At 37.5% G+C, this 13635-nt stretch overlaps 1 protein-coding gene across 3 annotated transcripts in view; it reads right to left on the bottom strand.

Annotated features, from left to right (window-relative positions):
* The window catches only part of Fchsd2 (FCH and double SH3 domains 2), a 246047-nt gene that overhangs the window by 121749 nt on the left and 110663 nt on the right, over nucleotides 1-13635 (bottom strand). For all 3 annotated transcript variants that reach the window (XM_076548355.1, XM_006982124.4, XM_016000690.3), the window contains 2 exons: nucleotides 11287-11363; nucleotides 30-174 (listed from right to left, as the gene is read on the bottom strand). In XM_076548355.1, the coding sequence (XP_076404470.1) occupies nucleotides 30-174; nucleotides 11287-11363 (222 nt within the window). The remainder of the gene's footprint in view (nucleotides 1-29; nucleotides 175-11286; nucleotides 11364-13635) is intronic.

Here is a 13635-nt window from a genome sequence, read left to right as displayed (position 1 = left end):
CATAACAAAAGACAAAATAGAAACAATACCCGTTTTAGTTGTTGTTCTTTTAAGCTTCTTACTGTCCTTGCAGGTTCAGAAATGAAGTTTTTATAGTTTTCACATATATTGATCCGAGACTGGGCTACCTGCATTGTCCCCTCAAGAAAAGATTTCCAAACAGGATACATACTCCTAAATTCAAAGAAGGACAGAAAAGTATTAGGCAGGGAAACTAAGGGAAAAAAATTGGCTAGGTTTTTGGTCACTAGAAGTGACAGAATGACTATCCTATTCATTACTATAAATTTATCTTATGTTGTCTTATATGTAATATTTTAGCACATGCGTACTAAATACTCTATTTCTATATAGCTCATGAGTAGGGAATTTTATTATTAATAATGGAATAAAAAGAACACAAACATAACTTGAGACAAAATGGAACTGTAAAATAAATTAGTAATGTGGACTTAAAATGTTATGATCAATTTGTATTACTTTATTATGGGTAGTTTCCTATTCACCAGAGAAGGTGAATAAGGCTCAGACTTAAGAGAGTAAGTAGGTCACTCAAGAATATGAGAGTACAGAAATAAAGATGAAGGCTATATACTTCTAAAGCACATTCTCTTTCAACTACATAAGTAGGTCTTACGTAAACCTACTCAGTTGGAAAACTATATTGAAAACAAAATCACTATATGCTTGAGATGCCTATTTTGTCTAAAAAAGAAAACAGTGGTGGTGTTCTACATCTGTCCCTGCTGTAACATGCCTGGCCAGCATCACAGTGTGATGTACTCCAAGCAAACCCCACACCTTGCCTGATACCGTGCTGAGAACCTCTTGAGGAAGTCAAAGAATTATTCATCTTTTACTTTTTCTAGCCAACTTCCTTTTCAAACCAATTTTTTCTAACTTACCAAAAGTTTTAGTCAGTTCTAGAATTTTCTTCTATTATATATATATATATATTTTTTTTTTTTTCGAGACAGGGTTTCTCTGTGTAGCTTTGCGCCTTTTCCTGGAGCTCACTTGGTAGCCCAGGCTGGCCTCGAACTCACAGAGATCCGCCTGGCTCTGCCTCCCGAGTGCTGGGATTAAAGGCGTGCGCCACCAACGCCCGGCTCTTCTATTATATTTTATAACTTATAAGAATGAATGGCACTTAGTTTTTTAAATGAGAAACACTGAAACTGAATGATAAATTTTAATTTTATTTTCTGAATTTCCCTCATATTTAAAAGAATTTTTCTACTACAGTGGCAGGATTATACAATACAAAAAAATATATAAACTGATGATATTATTAAGGTCGAAAAAGAAAAACCCAAGCTAGTTCAAGGTCAGCTGGGTCTAGATGTCAAGTTCCTGGTCAGTCAGAGCCACATAATAAGACCCTGCCTCAAAAAGACAAAACAAACCAAAGAAAGCAAACACTTGATCAAACTATGATCTCCAACCAATGAGTCTTAGATATCACTCCATATAGTAAACTCAATTGGTTTAAATATGATCATATATTTAGGAAAAAATATACTACTTACCTCTTTGTAAAATTCAATGTATTACATAAGTATAAAATCGTGGGTAGACTTAATACAGCAAAACTGGTGTCTTCCATGGCCTCACTACCTGACAATTGACAGGACTCAAAATGCAAACTATCATACAGTCAAATAACTGACATTTTTCCTCAGCACCGAGGGGGGAAATATCTCAGTGCTATTCTTGACAGTTATAAGTTCATACTTCAACATATTTCAAAACTGTAATGAAAGTGACCAGTAAATGAACAGAGAAACTGTGGCATAGAAAGGGAGAGATGGAGGGGATGAAGTCCATGATCTATGTCCTTCCTTTACTGCACAGCCCCTTCCCCTAGTTCACTGCTGTTCACAATTCAAAGTTCATATGAAACAACTTCCTTCAGGCAGTCTCATGATCACCACCACACCAACCTTGAGGCTCAACCAAACAACCCACCTCTGCTAGCTATTCAAGGCTCCAGCATTTTTCCTTCAATAAACATTTTATACCCTGGCAAGGTGGCACACTCCTTTAATCCTAGCACAGAGAGGCAAAAGCAGGCAGATCTTTGTAAGTTAAGGGCCAACCTGATCTATAGTTGCAAGTTCCAGGAAAGTCAGGGCTGCATAAAAAAAAATCTGCCTCAAAACAAAACAAACAAACAAACAACAACAAAATCACACAAACACAAACCCCAAAACAAGTATTTCTGTAAAACTGCTTAATTATATAAAAATTAATTAATTTCCTTACATAGTGAAAACTTCATAAAAGAAACAGGAGTATGTGCTTATGAACAACTGCACTGCAAACAGAAGAATTGGAAGAATATGTGACAATGAATGAATGGATGAATAAGTGTCATTTGAAATGAATAATAAAGAGAGATCTTTTCACTAAAAACGTTTTGAAATTACAAGATATCCAGTAGCAAACATGAAGCTCAATCCAACCTTGAACCTGCCACAGTACTCTGGCCTCAGCCTCTCAGAGTGTTTGAATTACAAGGATGCACCACCACACCTGGCTCAAGTTCAAGTTCAAGCAACATAATCTTGTAGCACACCTCACACATTTTTATTGCCCCAACTTACTAATAAGAAGGTGGAAATATCAAGCTATACAATAGATACATAGGATGTTGCTACTGAGAGACTTGAGTAAAGAATGTGAGTGGTCTTTATATTATTGGTGGGGTATTAAATTACATTTACAAAATGTAGTAAGTCTCAGCTTGAGCTTACCATTTAAAAACTGTGCTTACTATTAAAAAAAATGACATCATGAAATTTGCAGGTAAATGCATGGAACTAGAAAAAAAAATCACAAAGATAAATGTGGTATGTATTCACTTATAAAGCAACATTAGAAGTTAAAGTAAAGTAAATGATAACCAAGCTACAATCCATAGACCCAGAGAGGTTATGTAAAGGAGGGGTCTAGAGGGGATTCAGGGATGTCCCTGGGAGGGGGAAATAGAATAGATTTCATGGGCTAACTGGGGGCAGGTGAGGGGAGAATATGGGGTGGAAGGAGAGAGTACCAGGAGAGACTGCAGGAATATGGAGCATACCTGGGAGGTTGTGTAGAAACCTGGTGCAGTGGAAACTTCCTGGAATCTATGAAGGTGGTCCTAATGAGGACTCCTAGTTATGGGGGATATGGAGTCTCAACTGGACATCTCTTGTAGCCAGGCGAGGCTTTCCAGTGGCAGGACTAGGTTACATTCACCTGAGTTGTTGGTCAAGTGGGTTCCATGGAAATCCCCAAACAATCCAGGATGTTGGTAAAACAAAAGGTTGTTCTCCACAAACTGACAGTGGGGCCCCGTCGCCAAGGATAACACCCACACAATTCACTGAAGATGGAGACATCAAGCTGGTGCCTACATGGAGCCTTCATCCCTATGTTCTAGTCTGTTTGGTTTGGGAAGGTACTCTGCAGGCTACCAAAAGAGAAACACGGACACCAACCCAACTACAAAACATTTGACCTGCAATCTGTCCTGCCTGCAAAATATGCTAGGGTGACGGTGGCACAGAACTTGTAGGAGTAGCCAACCAATGTCTGATTTGACTTAAGGCCCATTCCATGAGAAGGAACCCATGCTCAACACTGCTTTGCTTGGGTAACCGAGACCCAGAGACTAGATAGCCCAGAGACCTGGGGTAAAACCAAACACTACCCACCTAAAAAAGAATCAATAAAATGATTTCTAATGATATTCTGCTATACTCATATATCAGTACCTCATCCAGTCAACATCTGTGGTGATATTTTATCTGTATCCTCCAATAACGTTTATCTGAAGATCAGAGGGAAAGCTCTATATTAGGGCTTCTATATTAAACATAGAAGTCAGGCAATCGTAGCACATGCCTTTAATCCTATCACTTGGGAGTCAGGGATCCATCTGGATCTCTGTGAGTTCAAGGCCACACTGCGAACAGAGCCAGTCGTGGTGGCACACGCCTTAAATTCCAACACTAGTTAACCATAAGGGTCTCGAGGTCCACACAGACAGTCAGGAAGTGACAGAGCTGGGCTGGAAGAAGAAGGGATGTAGCTGGGCGGAGAGGAAATGAGTTGACAGAAAGCCATATTGGAATGGGTATACAAGATGTAGGTCTCTTTGGAAGCTGCAGAGTTGGTGAGGTGAGGTTAGCTGTGGCTTTTTCACTCCTCTGATCTCTCAGGTTTTAACCCCAATATCTGGCTCCAGGATTTTTATTTAATAAGACCTTTTAAGATCCATATTACAAACATCAGAGAGGCTTCCTCCAGCAGTAGATGGGAACAGATGCAGAGACCCACGGGCAGACATTATGTAGAGAGAGAATCTAAATGGGAGAGTTCCATCAAATCCCTCACCTCAGAGCTCAGGGAACTGCACAGAAGAGGAGGGAGAAAGATTACAAGAGCCAGAGGGGATGGAGGACACCAGGAGAACAAGGTCCTCTGGAAAAACTAAGCAACGCACATAAAAAACTCAGAGACTGAAGTAGCAAGCACAGGTTCTACACGGGTCTGCAACCAGGTCCTCTGTATATACATTATAGCTGTTAGCTTAGTTTTTTAAGGGACTCCTAACTGCGAGAATGAGCATGTCTCTGACTCTTGTACCTGGCTCTTGGGACTCTTACTCCTGATGGGTTGCTGTGTCCAACTTTGATATGAAAGTTTTTGCTTTATCTTATTATATTTTATTTTGTCATGTTTGGTTGTTATCTCTTAGAAGCCCGTTCATTAATATTCCTGACAAGAGGAAAGAAGATAACTTGCAGCCTGGACTACCAACTCAGCGACCACCCAGACACATCCAGGGCTTTGAGTTGGCTCACCCCAACATCTACCCCATCTGTAGCATGCTGGAGTACAGCAAAGGACTGGTCTTATGGAACCACAGCCATAGGATCTCCACGACTCAAGGCAACAGCAGGGTATCTGAGAGGAGTTTCCGTAAGGGTCCAGTATTGACAGTGTACCTGACCAACAACACACTACACAATGAACATTTGCAAGTAAAGCTGTTTGGACAAAAGTGTATACCTCATGACACACAGCAGCTTCCAATGCCACTAAGATGAATGATAAGGCAATAGGAGCCAGTCATGGTGGCACACGCCTTAAATTCCTTTTGTTATGGTAAAACAAAGGTTGCTCCCCACAAACTGACAGTGGGGCCCAGTTGCCAAGGATAACACCCACACAACTCATTGAAGATGGAGCAATGCGGTTTTGTTGTTTAATTAATATTCTTATTTGTATTTTTTATTTTTATCTTATTTTTTTTTTCACTTTTCTTGGGGGGGACACTAAAGAGTGAAGGGTGGATACGAAGGAACTGGGAGATGAGTGAGATTTGGGGCGGGGTGCATGATGTGAAATTCCCAAAGAATCAATAAAAAATTATGTTAATATAAAAAAAAGAACTGCAGCAAAACTGAAGCTAAGGCATTCCAGGTTAGACAAAAGGGGAAGCTGCTGCAGATAAGACACAGGGAATTTGCAATCAGGTCTCTTCATGGCTTTGAATATGGCAAACAGAAATTTAAATTCCTTCTGCCGGCAAGGATAAAAACAAAAGATTTTTAAGCAGCTGAGTAGTGGAAGGCCTATTTTACAAAGACATGAAGACAGTCATAATGAAAAGTAAAGACAGTTTGTTGCACTGTAGAAAATGGAATTGTGAAAGGGAGCAATCATGGGCAGAGAGGAGCAGCTACTTAACATTCCAAAAAAGAGAAGATGAAATCTAGATGTGGAAGATATCTGAGTTTTTGTTTTCTAGGCTGAAATATATTTTCTAATAAAAAATGTCAGTGCCAGTTTACAGACAATAATTATTTATTTTATATGGGTGTTTTGTCTGCATGTCTGTCTGCACATCAGAAGAGGGCATTGGATCCCAAGGGACTTCCATTATAGACAGCTGTGAACTGACATGGGAGCCAGGAATTGAACCCAGTATCACTGGAAGAGCAGCCAGTGCTTATAACCACTAAGCCATCTCTCCAGCCCCAACAAAAATATTCAAAACCAGGATTGGTGTGGGAAATATCCAGAAAGCTGAGTAGGGAACTTTGAGGAGTACTGATAGTGAAAATACAGAAAACCTACCTGCAAAGATTACAAAAAACACCCCCAGAGATAGTATTACAAAAGTCTAGTTTTTAGTCAATGGGGTAGTTTCACAGCATTAATGGTTCATGCATCATCAGACTGGCAAATGAAATAAAGGACCATTCAGGCATGCTAATAATAATGTATAACTCGATTAATAGAAAAGAGTAATTTTAAATATCATTTGAAGAAATAGAAATATATTAATAAAGAACTTATGGTAGACAATTTCTAATATCACCATTTTGAATGTACTAAACCTTTACCCAGAATTTCCTTCTCTGAGAATTTACCCCACAGATATAGTTACAGTTTCATAGTGTACAAAGATATATCTGTGAGGATAGGAGATTCATTCACTATAGCATTATTTATAATAGAAATTAACTACCAACAGGGAAATGAATAACAGACACAAGTCATCCATACTCTGACATTAAAACAGTCATTAAAAAGAATGAACACTGCTGTGAATGGCTGTCTAAAGTAGATTTTGTGCATGTGTGTAGGCATATGCACATTTGCTGGCAGAGAGACATTTATAGGAACATATGTATACAGTAACTCTAATCCTGTTAAAAAGAACAAAACTGTAAATATTATGGTCATGAATAAATCACATAGGAAAAAAAAAAGGTAAAAGAAGAGACCATGTGCCTCTTACAGCAATTGCTCCAGGGAATAGAATGTGAGTAGGTGATACCCGGGAAAGAAGAGGCTAGACTTTGTACTGTTTATACTCTTCTAAACTGTTTAACTAATGATAATCATATATTACTTTGATAAGAATTTTTAAACTAAATCCAACTATAAATTAACTAAATTAAACAGGAAACTGAAATTACTAAAACCAAATAAGCTTCAAATGAATAAATAAAAATTGCCAATTTCATTCTCAACAGATATATATACAAGTGTCTCTACAAGACACTCAGACATTTAAAGCTCAGAAGAGGGGGCAGAAGATTTTTAAAAGATAAGAAGATCATGGAGTTTTCTGTGAGATTATGTCTCCTAAGAATGTCAAAAGCTATACCCATAAAGACTCACCAACATGACTGTCTAAACATGAGCTGAACAAGGACAACAACAGACAAGTGGATGGAGGAAAAGCCCATGACACCTCAATCCTACAAAGAATTTCAGACAACTAAGGCATGCTGAGAGCAATAAAAATAATCTTCCCCAGGGAAGAGCACACCAACTGGGTATCCAATAACAAATGATCATCCCTGAAAATAACCATAAAGTAACCTTATACTTCTGAACCAGCTGTATTTATGTATTTAGGAGTATATGTATGTATATATACACATACATAGGTAGCAATAATTAATTTTAAAAAGCAATGAATTTGAAAGAGATAATGGAAGGGCATATGGAAAGGTTTGGAGAAATGAAAGGGAAGGAAAGAAATGATATATTTGTATTATAATCCTCCAAATAAAAACAATTAAGTTTCTTAAATTGGCAATTGCCATTCTTACCCTCAATTCTGATCTCGCTATTATCTTCTCTAGAATACCTTCACCATCCTCTCAAATTGCCTAAGTTAATTTTTGTGGGAGTAGACCTTTTGCTACCACCAGAGCAGTCGGGAGCTCAGGAGCAAGCTTAGATGCTGCTGCTGAAAGTGACTCTGGAAAAGGGAGGAAAGACAGCACAGGCCCCGGGAGTGACCGTGCTCGCCAACAGGCTGAGCCCAAAGGTGGTGCAAGTGCAGTAAGGTCAGACATATGTGCATGAAAAACATGGCAAAACCATGGAAGCCATGCAAAGGTAAAGTGTGGAACATTTCAGTGAAGTGGCCACAGAATAGAGTGAAGATGAAGTCAGGGGAGGGAGTGGCTTGGGCTCGATGACCAGAGGCTCCATGGTGGGACTATTTCAAGAAGCAGCATCTTCCTTGCCTGTAAATCGGGTAAGTCTGTTTACAGACCTACCAGTTACGAAAAAATTGGGTATCATATTACTAGGTTAAAGGAAGAAAATAAAATAATATGAAAGACTGAAAAGAAAACCTCTGGGAATCACTGTATAATCCTCCCTCCCTTCCCACTTTTTTTTAAGTTGGTCAGTAAATATTTATCAAGGGTCTTCTGTGCCAAGAACTATTTTAGATACAGAGAAAGCTGTCTATACTTTGCCTCAGAATAAATATCACAAACCCCAAAACCAAATCAACTGTAAGTCCTCTGGCTTCACTCTTAGAAACCTCTGAAATTTCCCCCAAATCAACTGTAAGTAACTTCACTCTTAGAAACCTCTGAAATCTCCCCCAAATCAACTGTAAGTCCTCTGGCTTCACTCTTAGAAACCTCTGAAATCTCCCCCATTTTTTACTATAATTTTCATGGTTCAAATGAAGATAAATGAGGAATTATGAAGTTTTATACTTTGTGGACATTTTTGTGCTACTCTACTCTACCTTGAACTAGGACTGTGGAGTTAGTCATGGGCTTCTCTACGGATAGTTCTTCAATGCCTCTGTTACCTTCTGAATAAAAATATAAATCCTAGGCATGATCATCAAAGCCCTTTATGATGCTTACTTATTTTTTTTTTTTTTTTTTTTTTTATGATGCTTACTTATATATCCTCCACACCACTGCCAGGCTTATCCTCCAACCGATGCATTTCACACCAGCCATCCTGAACTTGTACTGCTACCCAAGACCGTTTGTTCGTATGCTCCACACCTTCAAGATGTTACTTCTGCTCGCATTCCTCTCACCAAGCCGTCTGCTTGGCAAAGTCTTGCACACTCCTTAAGACTAAGTGCTACATAAGCAGAGATTTTTCTGTCATATGACCCTCTACTTCCCAATCTGGCAACTGTTTATAGTGGCTATTTTCTGTAAGCTCCTGAAAAACAGACACCGTATCTTTCAGGGTCTCTAATCCTAACATCTACTTTAACAGCTAACTTACTATATAAAATAAGGATAATTATATTTTCCTCGCTGGGTTGTTTTAAGAATCACAAACATGAATAAAGTATTTACAAGGTGTTGGCATTTAGTAAATATTTGGTAACTGTTGGGTTAAAATACCTCTTACAATTAGGGGTTTTTGTTTTGTTTTGTTTTGTTTTGTTTTTTTGTTTTTCGAGACAGGGTTTCTCTGTGTAGCTTTGCACCTTTCCTGGAACTGGCTTTGGAGACCAGGCTGGCCTCGAACTCACAGAGATCCGCCTGCCTCTGCCTCCCGAGTGCTGGGATTAAAGGCGTGCGCCACCACCGCCCGGCACAATTAGGTTTTATAGGCTTGCCTGGGAGCATAGCCATTACTCTTTTTTCTTTAATAACCTACTCCTGAATTTCAAACAAACTAGAATACACCTCATCCATCACTTGTAATCCTGTATCAGCAACAAAGTCTCTTCTGGAGGGCTGACTCACATCAGTAATATAGAGCCTGTGTACTAACCACTTTTACCTATTTCTTCTATATAGAATTTGATCCTCCTATCTATTTCCCTTCAGGTGAATTGTTTACATGCTGGTAAGTTCATAGGAAAATATCTATTTTTATTTCCTATTTTACTTTAATATTAAAATTATAACATCTATTATTTTGTAGCTATAGAAGTTGAAGTCTGCCAATGTGAATAACTTTTGGGATTTCTTCTAATATTCCACTTTCTAGCCCCATTCTTTGGAAGGTGGCGGTTCGAGACAGGGTTTCTCTGTCTAACAGTTCTGGCTGTCTTGGAACTCACTGTACACCAGGCTGGCCTCGAATTCACAGAGATCATACTGGGATTAAAGTTGTCCTCCACCACCACCCGGCTCTAGCCCCATTCTTAAGAAATGCTGTGATAATGTCAGTCTTCACCGACATTTCAGTTGCATGCTTTCTAACTCAGGCTTTAAATTGGACACTTCATACCGAGGTCTTAACTACTCAATTTTTTTTTTTAACTACTATTTGTTGGAATTGGTCTTAATTCCAAAAAGATGGTAAACGCTGAGTTGACTTGTCTACCTCCCAAACTAAGGATATCTCTAAGCACAAAAACCAATAAATATTTTCAAATTCTGATGCCCTACAAGGCATCAAAGTCTAAACAAATCACAAGATACTGGTAGGTTACTGAGGACTTGCTGTCACTGGCCTTCTTTAAAGGTTTCATGTGGAACATGAACTGGTAAGCTTTTGCACAACCTCTTATATATACATTTCTAATTAAGTATCCTATTACATAAAAGTACTTCTCACTCATTATTTAAAAACTCTTTCACAAAGATCTCAACTTTCAAAATTTAAGATTTACTTTAAACAAGTTGGTGAGCATAATAGCAGTGTAATCTTGTTTCATTACTATTGCAACAATGTTCTACTATCATAGATTCATAAGAAAACAACCTAGCCAGGTGGTGGTGGCACATGCTTTTAATTCCACCCAGCACTTGGGAGGCAGAGGCAGGTGGATCTCTGTGAGTTTGAGGCCAGCCTGGTCTACAGAGTGAGTTCCAGGATAGGCTTCAAAAGCTATACAGAGAAACCCTGTCTCAAAAAACAAAAAGAAAAAAGAAACCCTGTCTCAAAAAAAATAAAATAAAATAATAAAAATAAAAAAAAAAGAGAGAGAGAAAACAATCTGTTTCTCTGTTCTTTCAATTCCATATTGGGTACTGATTAATTAATATAATTTTTGATTAAGATGTGTTGAACTAATCTAATTCACAGAGCTTATTCATATGTTATGGAATATAAATTTTAAAATAATTGTCTTAAAAACATGGGCAAAGAAAGAAGTAATACTTTTAAAAACTGGAGTGTTACATTATCTAACTATAATAGTCCTCTGGGTAAAACCATTTTTAAAAAAAGGAAAGGAACTAGAGTCATGATCAGTCTGTATAGTACATGCCATGCAAGCATGAGGACTGAGTTCAATTCCCAGTACCTACATAAAAGAACTGGGTATGATGGCATGTGCTTATCATGCCAGCGCTGGGAAGGCTGAGAAAAGATGTTCCCTAGGACTTGCTTGCCAAACAACCTAGCCTAACTGGCAAACTCCAGGGCCTAGTAAGAGATACTGTATTAAAAAATAAGTTGATGGTATCAGAGAAAGGACATCTGAGGTTGACCTCTGAGACCACACACACACACACACAGAGAGACAGAGACAGAGAAAGTTACCTGTAATCATTCCGATCATCACTTTTTATTCCAGGCCAATCTCTCTTCAGATATTGACTAGCCAACTTCTGGATACCCTGTAAAAAATATGTATAAAGATGAGAAAAGTGGGACTTAAGGGATATCCATTTTATATCACCAAACTATTTAACCTACCACACAGCTGGCATCTCAGGATCCCGCTGTAATTTGGCTGAGGCATGGGCCACATTTCTAAATTCCAGCAGCCAAACTCTTGTATACCAGAAGAGGAAAATGTATCTACCCATATATCATCCAATGCATAGCAAGAACTGAAGCTCCTTTGGATCATAAGTTCTTCCTGGCAATAGTTGGGTTTCACTATTTCCAGGTACTATGTATTCTGAGAACTCATCTTAACTACAATCTCCAGTACTTCCACTTAACATCACTTGTACTCTGGGGAACCCAATTGGTAAGTCATCATTGACTATATAACAGTATTTTTCTCACTTCTGTATCTTGTTTATGTTGTTTCCATTACATGAAATATCTTTCTACCACCTCACAATCATACCTGCAAAATTCTTACTTCCATTTCTTTTAAAGACTCTTATATTTCCTAAATAAAACACTCATAAGTATAAGCAGAAAAACATGAACAATTTTAATGCACAGGTATTTAATTTCATTCTATTGAAATAATTTCTTATTCTTTATTTATAGGTTGGAATTCTACATGAATAAACTATCTTTCTGAACTATTTAGTTCTCCTGAGATACAGTCCTTAAGGGAAAAACAGGATATTTGATTGTTCAGTTCTGGCCCATTATAAACTCATATTTTACATAATGGATGTGTTCTAATTAATCTCAGTCACATATACGGTCTGTAGGAGGTCCTCCAAACTGGATGCATTATCATGACCCCAACAGACTGTGACTTATTCTTTGTTTTCTTTTCCAGTTCCTGGCCCAGACCCAAAATAGATTAGTTTTCCATGGACTCTTGAGAAACTACTTAGAGTGCATAAGTTAGGTGTGTCCTTATCTTTTTTTCTGTCTTTAACCACGGTCTATACCTCCATTCAGTTGCTCTGTCACATAATCCTACTTATTCATAATCCTCATATCCTGTTACTATCTCGTTTAAATTTTTTTCTGTTTATTAACTATAAGTTCCATTAGGTAGGGATCATGTTTATTTATTTATTTTTATTAATAAAGTACTTTATCCACAGCTATAAGAGTGGTTAGCATTTAGTTGATGCTAAAATATCCACTGACTACATGAATAAATTTCATTCATATTACTCTGATCCTAATGTATACCAATCTTTTGTGTTTTTGTCATTGTAGATTTGAAATGGTTGGATCAAAATTTCTATGGTCCTTAATTTTTACATATGAAAAAATGATATTACAACTGTAAGTTTTAACTACAAATAAATTCCTCAGTAAAATTAGTCAAATTTGTCTACTGTCATGACTGAAATTATGTCTGTGTTCCGAAGCAATGAAAAGAATCCCCTGAAATTTATTTCATACCTATTTAATATTGCACATTAATTTTTGTAAAAGTTGAACTAAGTCAAGATCCCTGAATTAAAAGAGCTCACTATCTGTAGAAAGAAATAAGAGGTATACAACATAAAATGCCAAGCAACATGCATGTTACTAGAGGGGGAAAAAAAGTAATATAAATACCAAATATGGAACAGATGATATGACATAGAAATTTTATGATCATGATTTGATTTTGAGCTTACTTAACTCTAAAGTGTTTGCAGAACACTTCACATAGAACACAGTCTAAGAATTGAGCCTCTTAAGAGAAGGAAACGGACAGAAAGAGCACTCTTTAAGTGTATGCAGAAGAAATAAGCTGTTTAACAAGAACAGTCATACTTTTTCTTAATGCTGTAAGACCTAACTGTTAAACCACAAAAAAAGGGGAAACTTTACAATATTCAGATTTTTCTTAAGGTAATATAGTTCACAGACAGTTAAATTCAGGCCAGGCATGGTGGCACACGCCTATAATCCCAGTACTTGGGAAACAGAGTTAAGAAGAATCACTACAAGTTTGAGAGTAGCCTGGTCTACACAGGCATTTCCAGGACAGTATCAAAATGACAAGTTGAATTTGAGCTAGAATCCAAAGTTCTCAAAAGTTTTATTAAAAGACATCCTTTAAAGTAAATTTTATCTAATTCTAAAAAACTGTCATACTAATTTGTTAACTTTTTGTGTATTCTAAAACAAAAGCAGTTTCTAGAGCTCTAAACCACAAAGCTGGACTGTATTAAACTGAATGGACCTTTCATAGAGGAGTTGAGGGATTCATAAACTGGACAAACAGTGAGATCTCGAGATGAAAGACTGTAT

This window comes from Peromyscus maniculatus, chromosome 1 (assembly GCF_049852395.1).
Source record: "Peromyscus maniculatus bairdii isolate BWxNUB_F1_BW_parent chromosome 1, HU_Pman_BW_mat_3.1, whole genome shotgun sequence".
NCBI classification, from domain to species: domain Eukaryota; kingdom Metazoa; phylum Chordata; class Mammalia; order Rodentia; family Cricetidae; genus Peromyscus; species Peromyscus maniculatus.
This window is presented reverse-complemented; position numbering and strand designations above follow the sequence as displayed.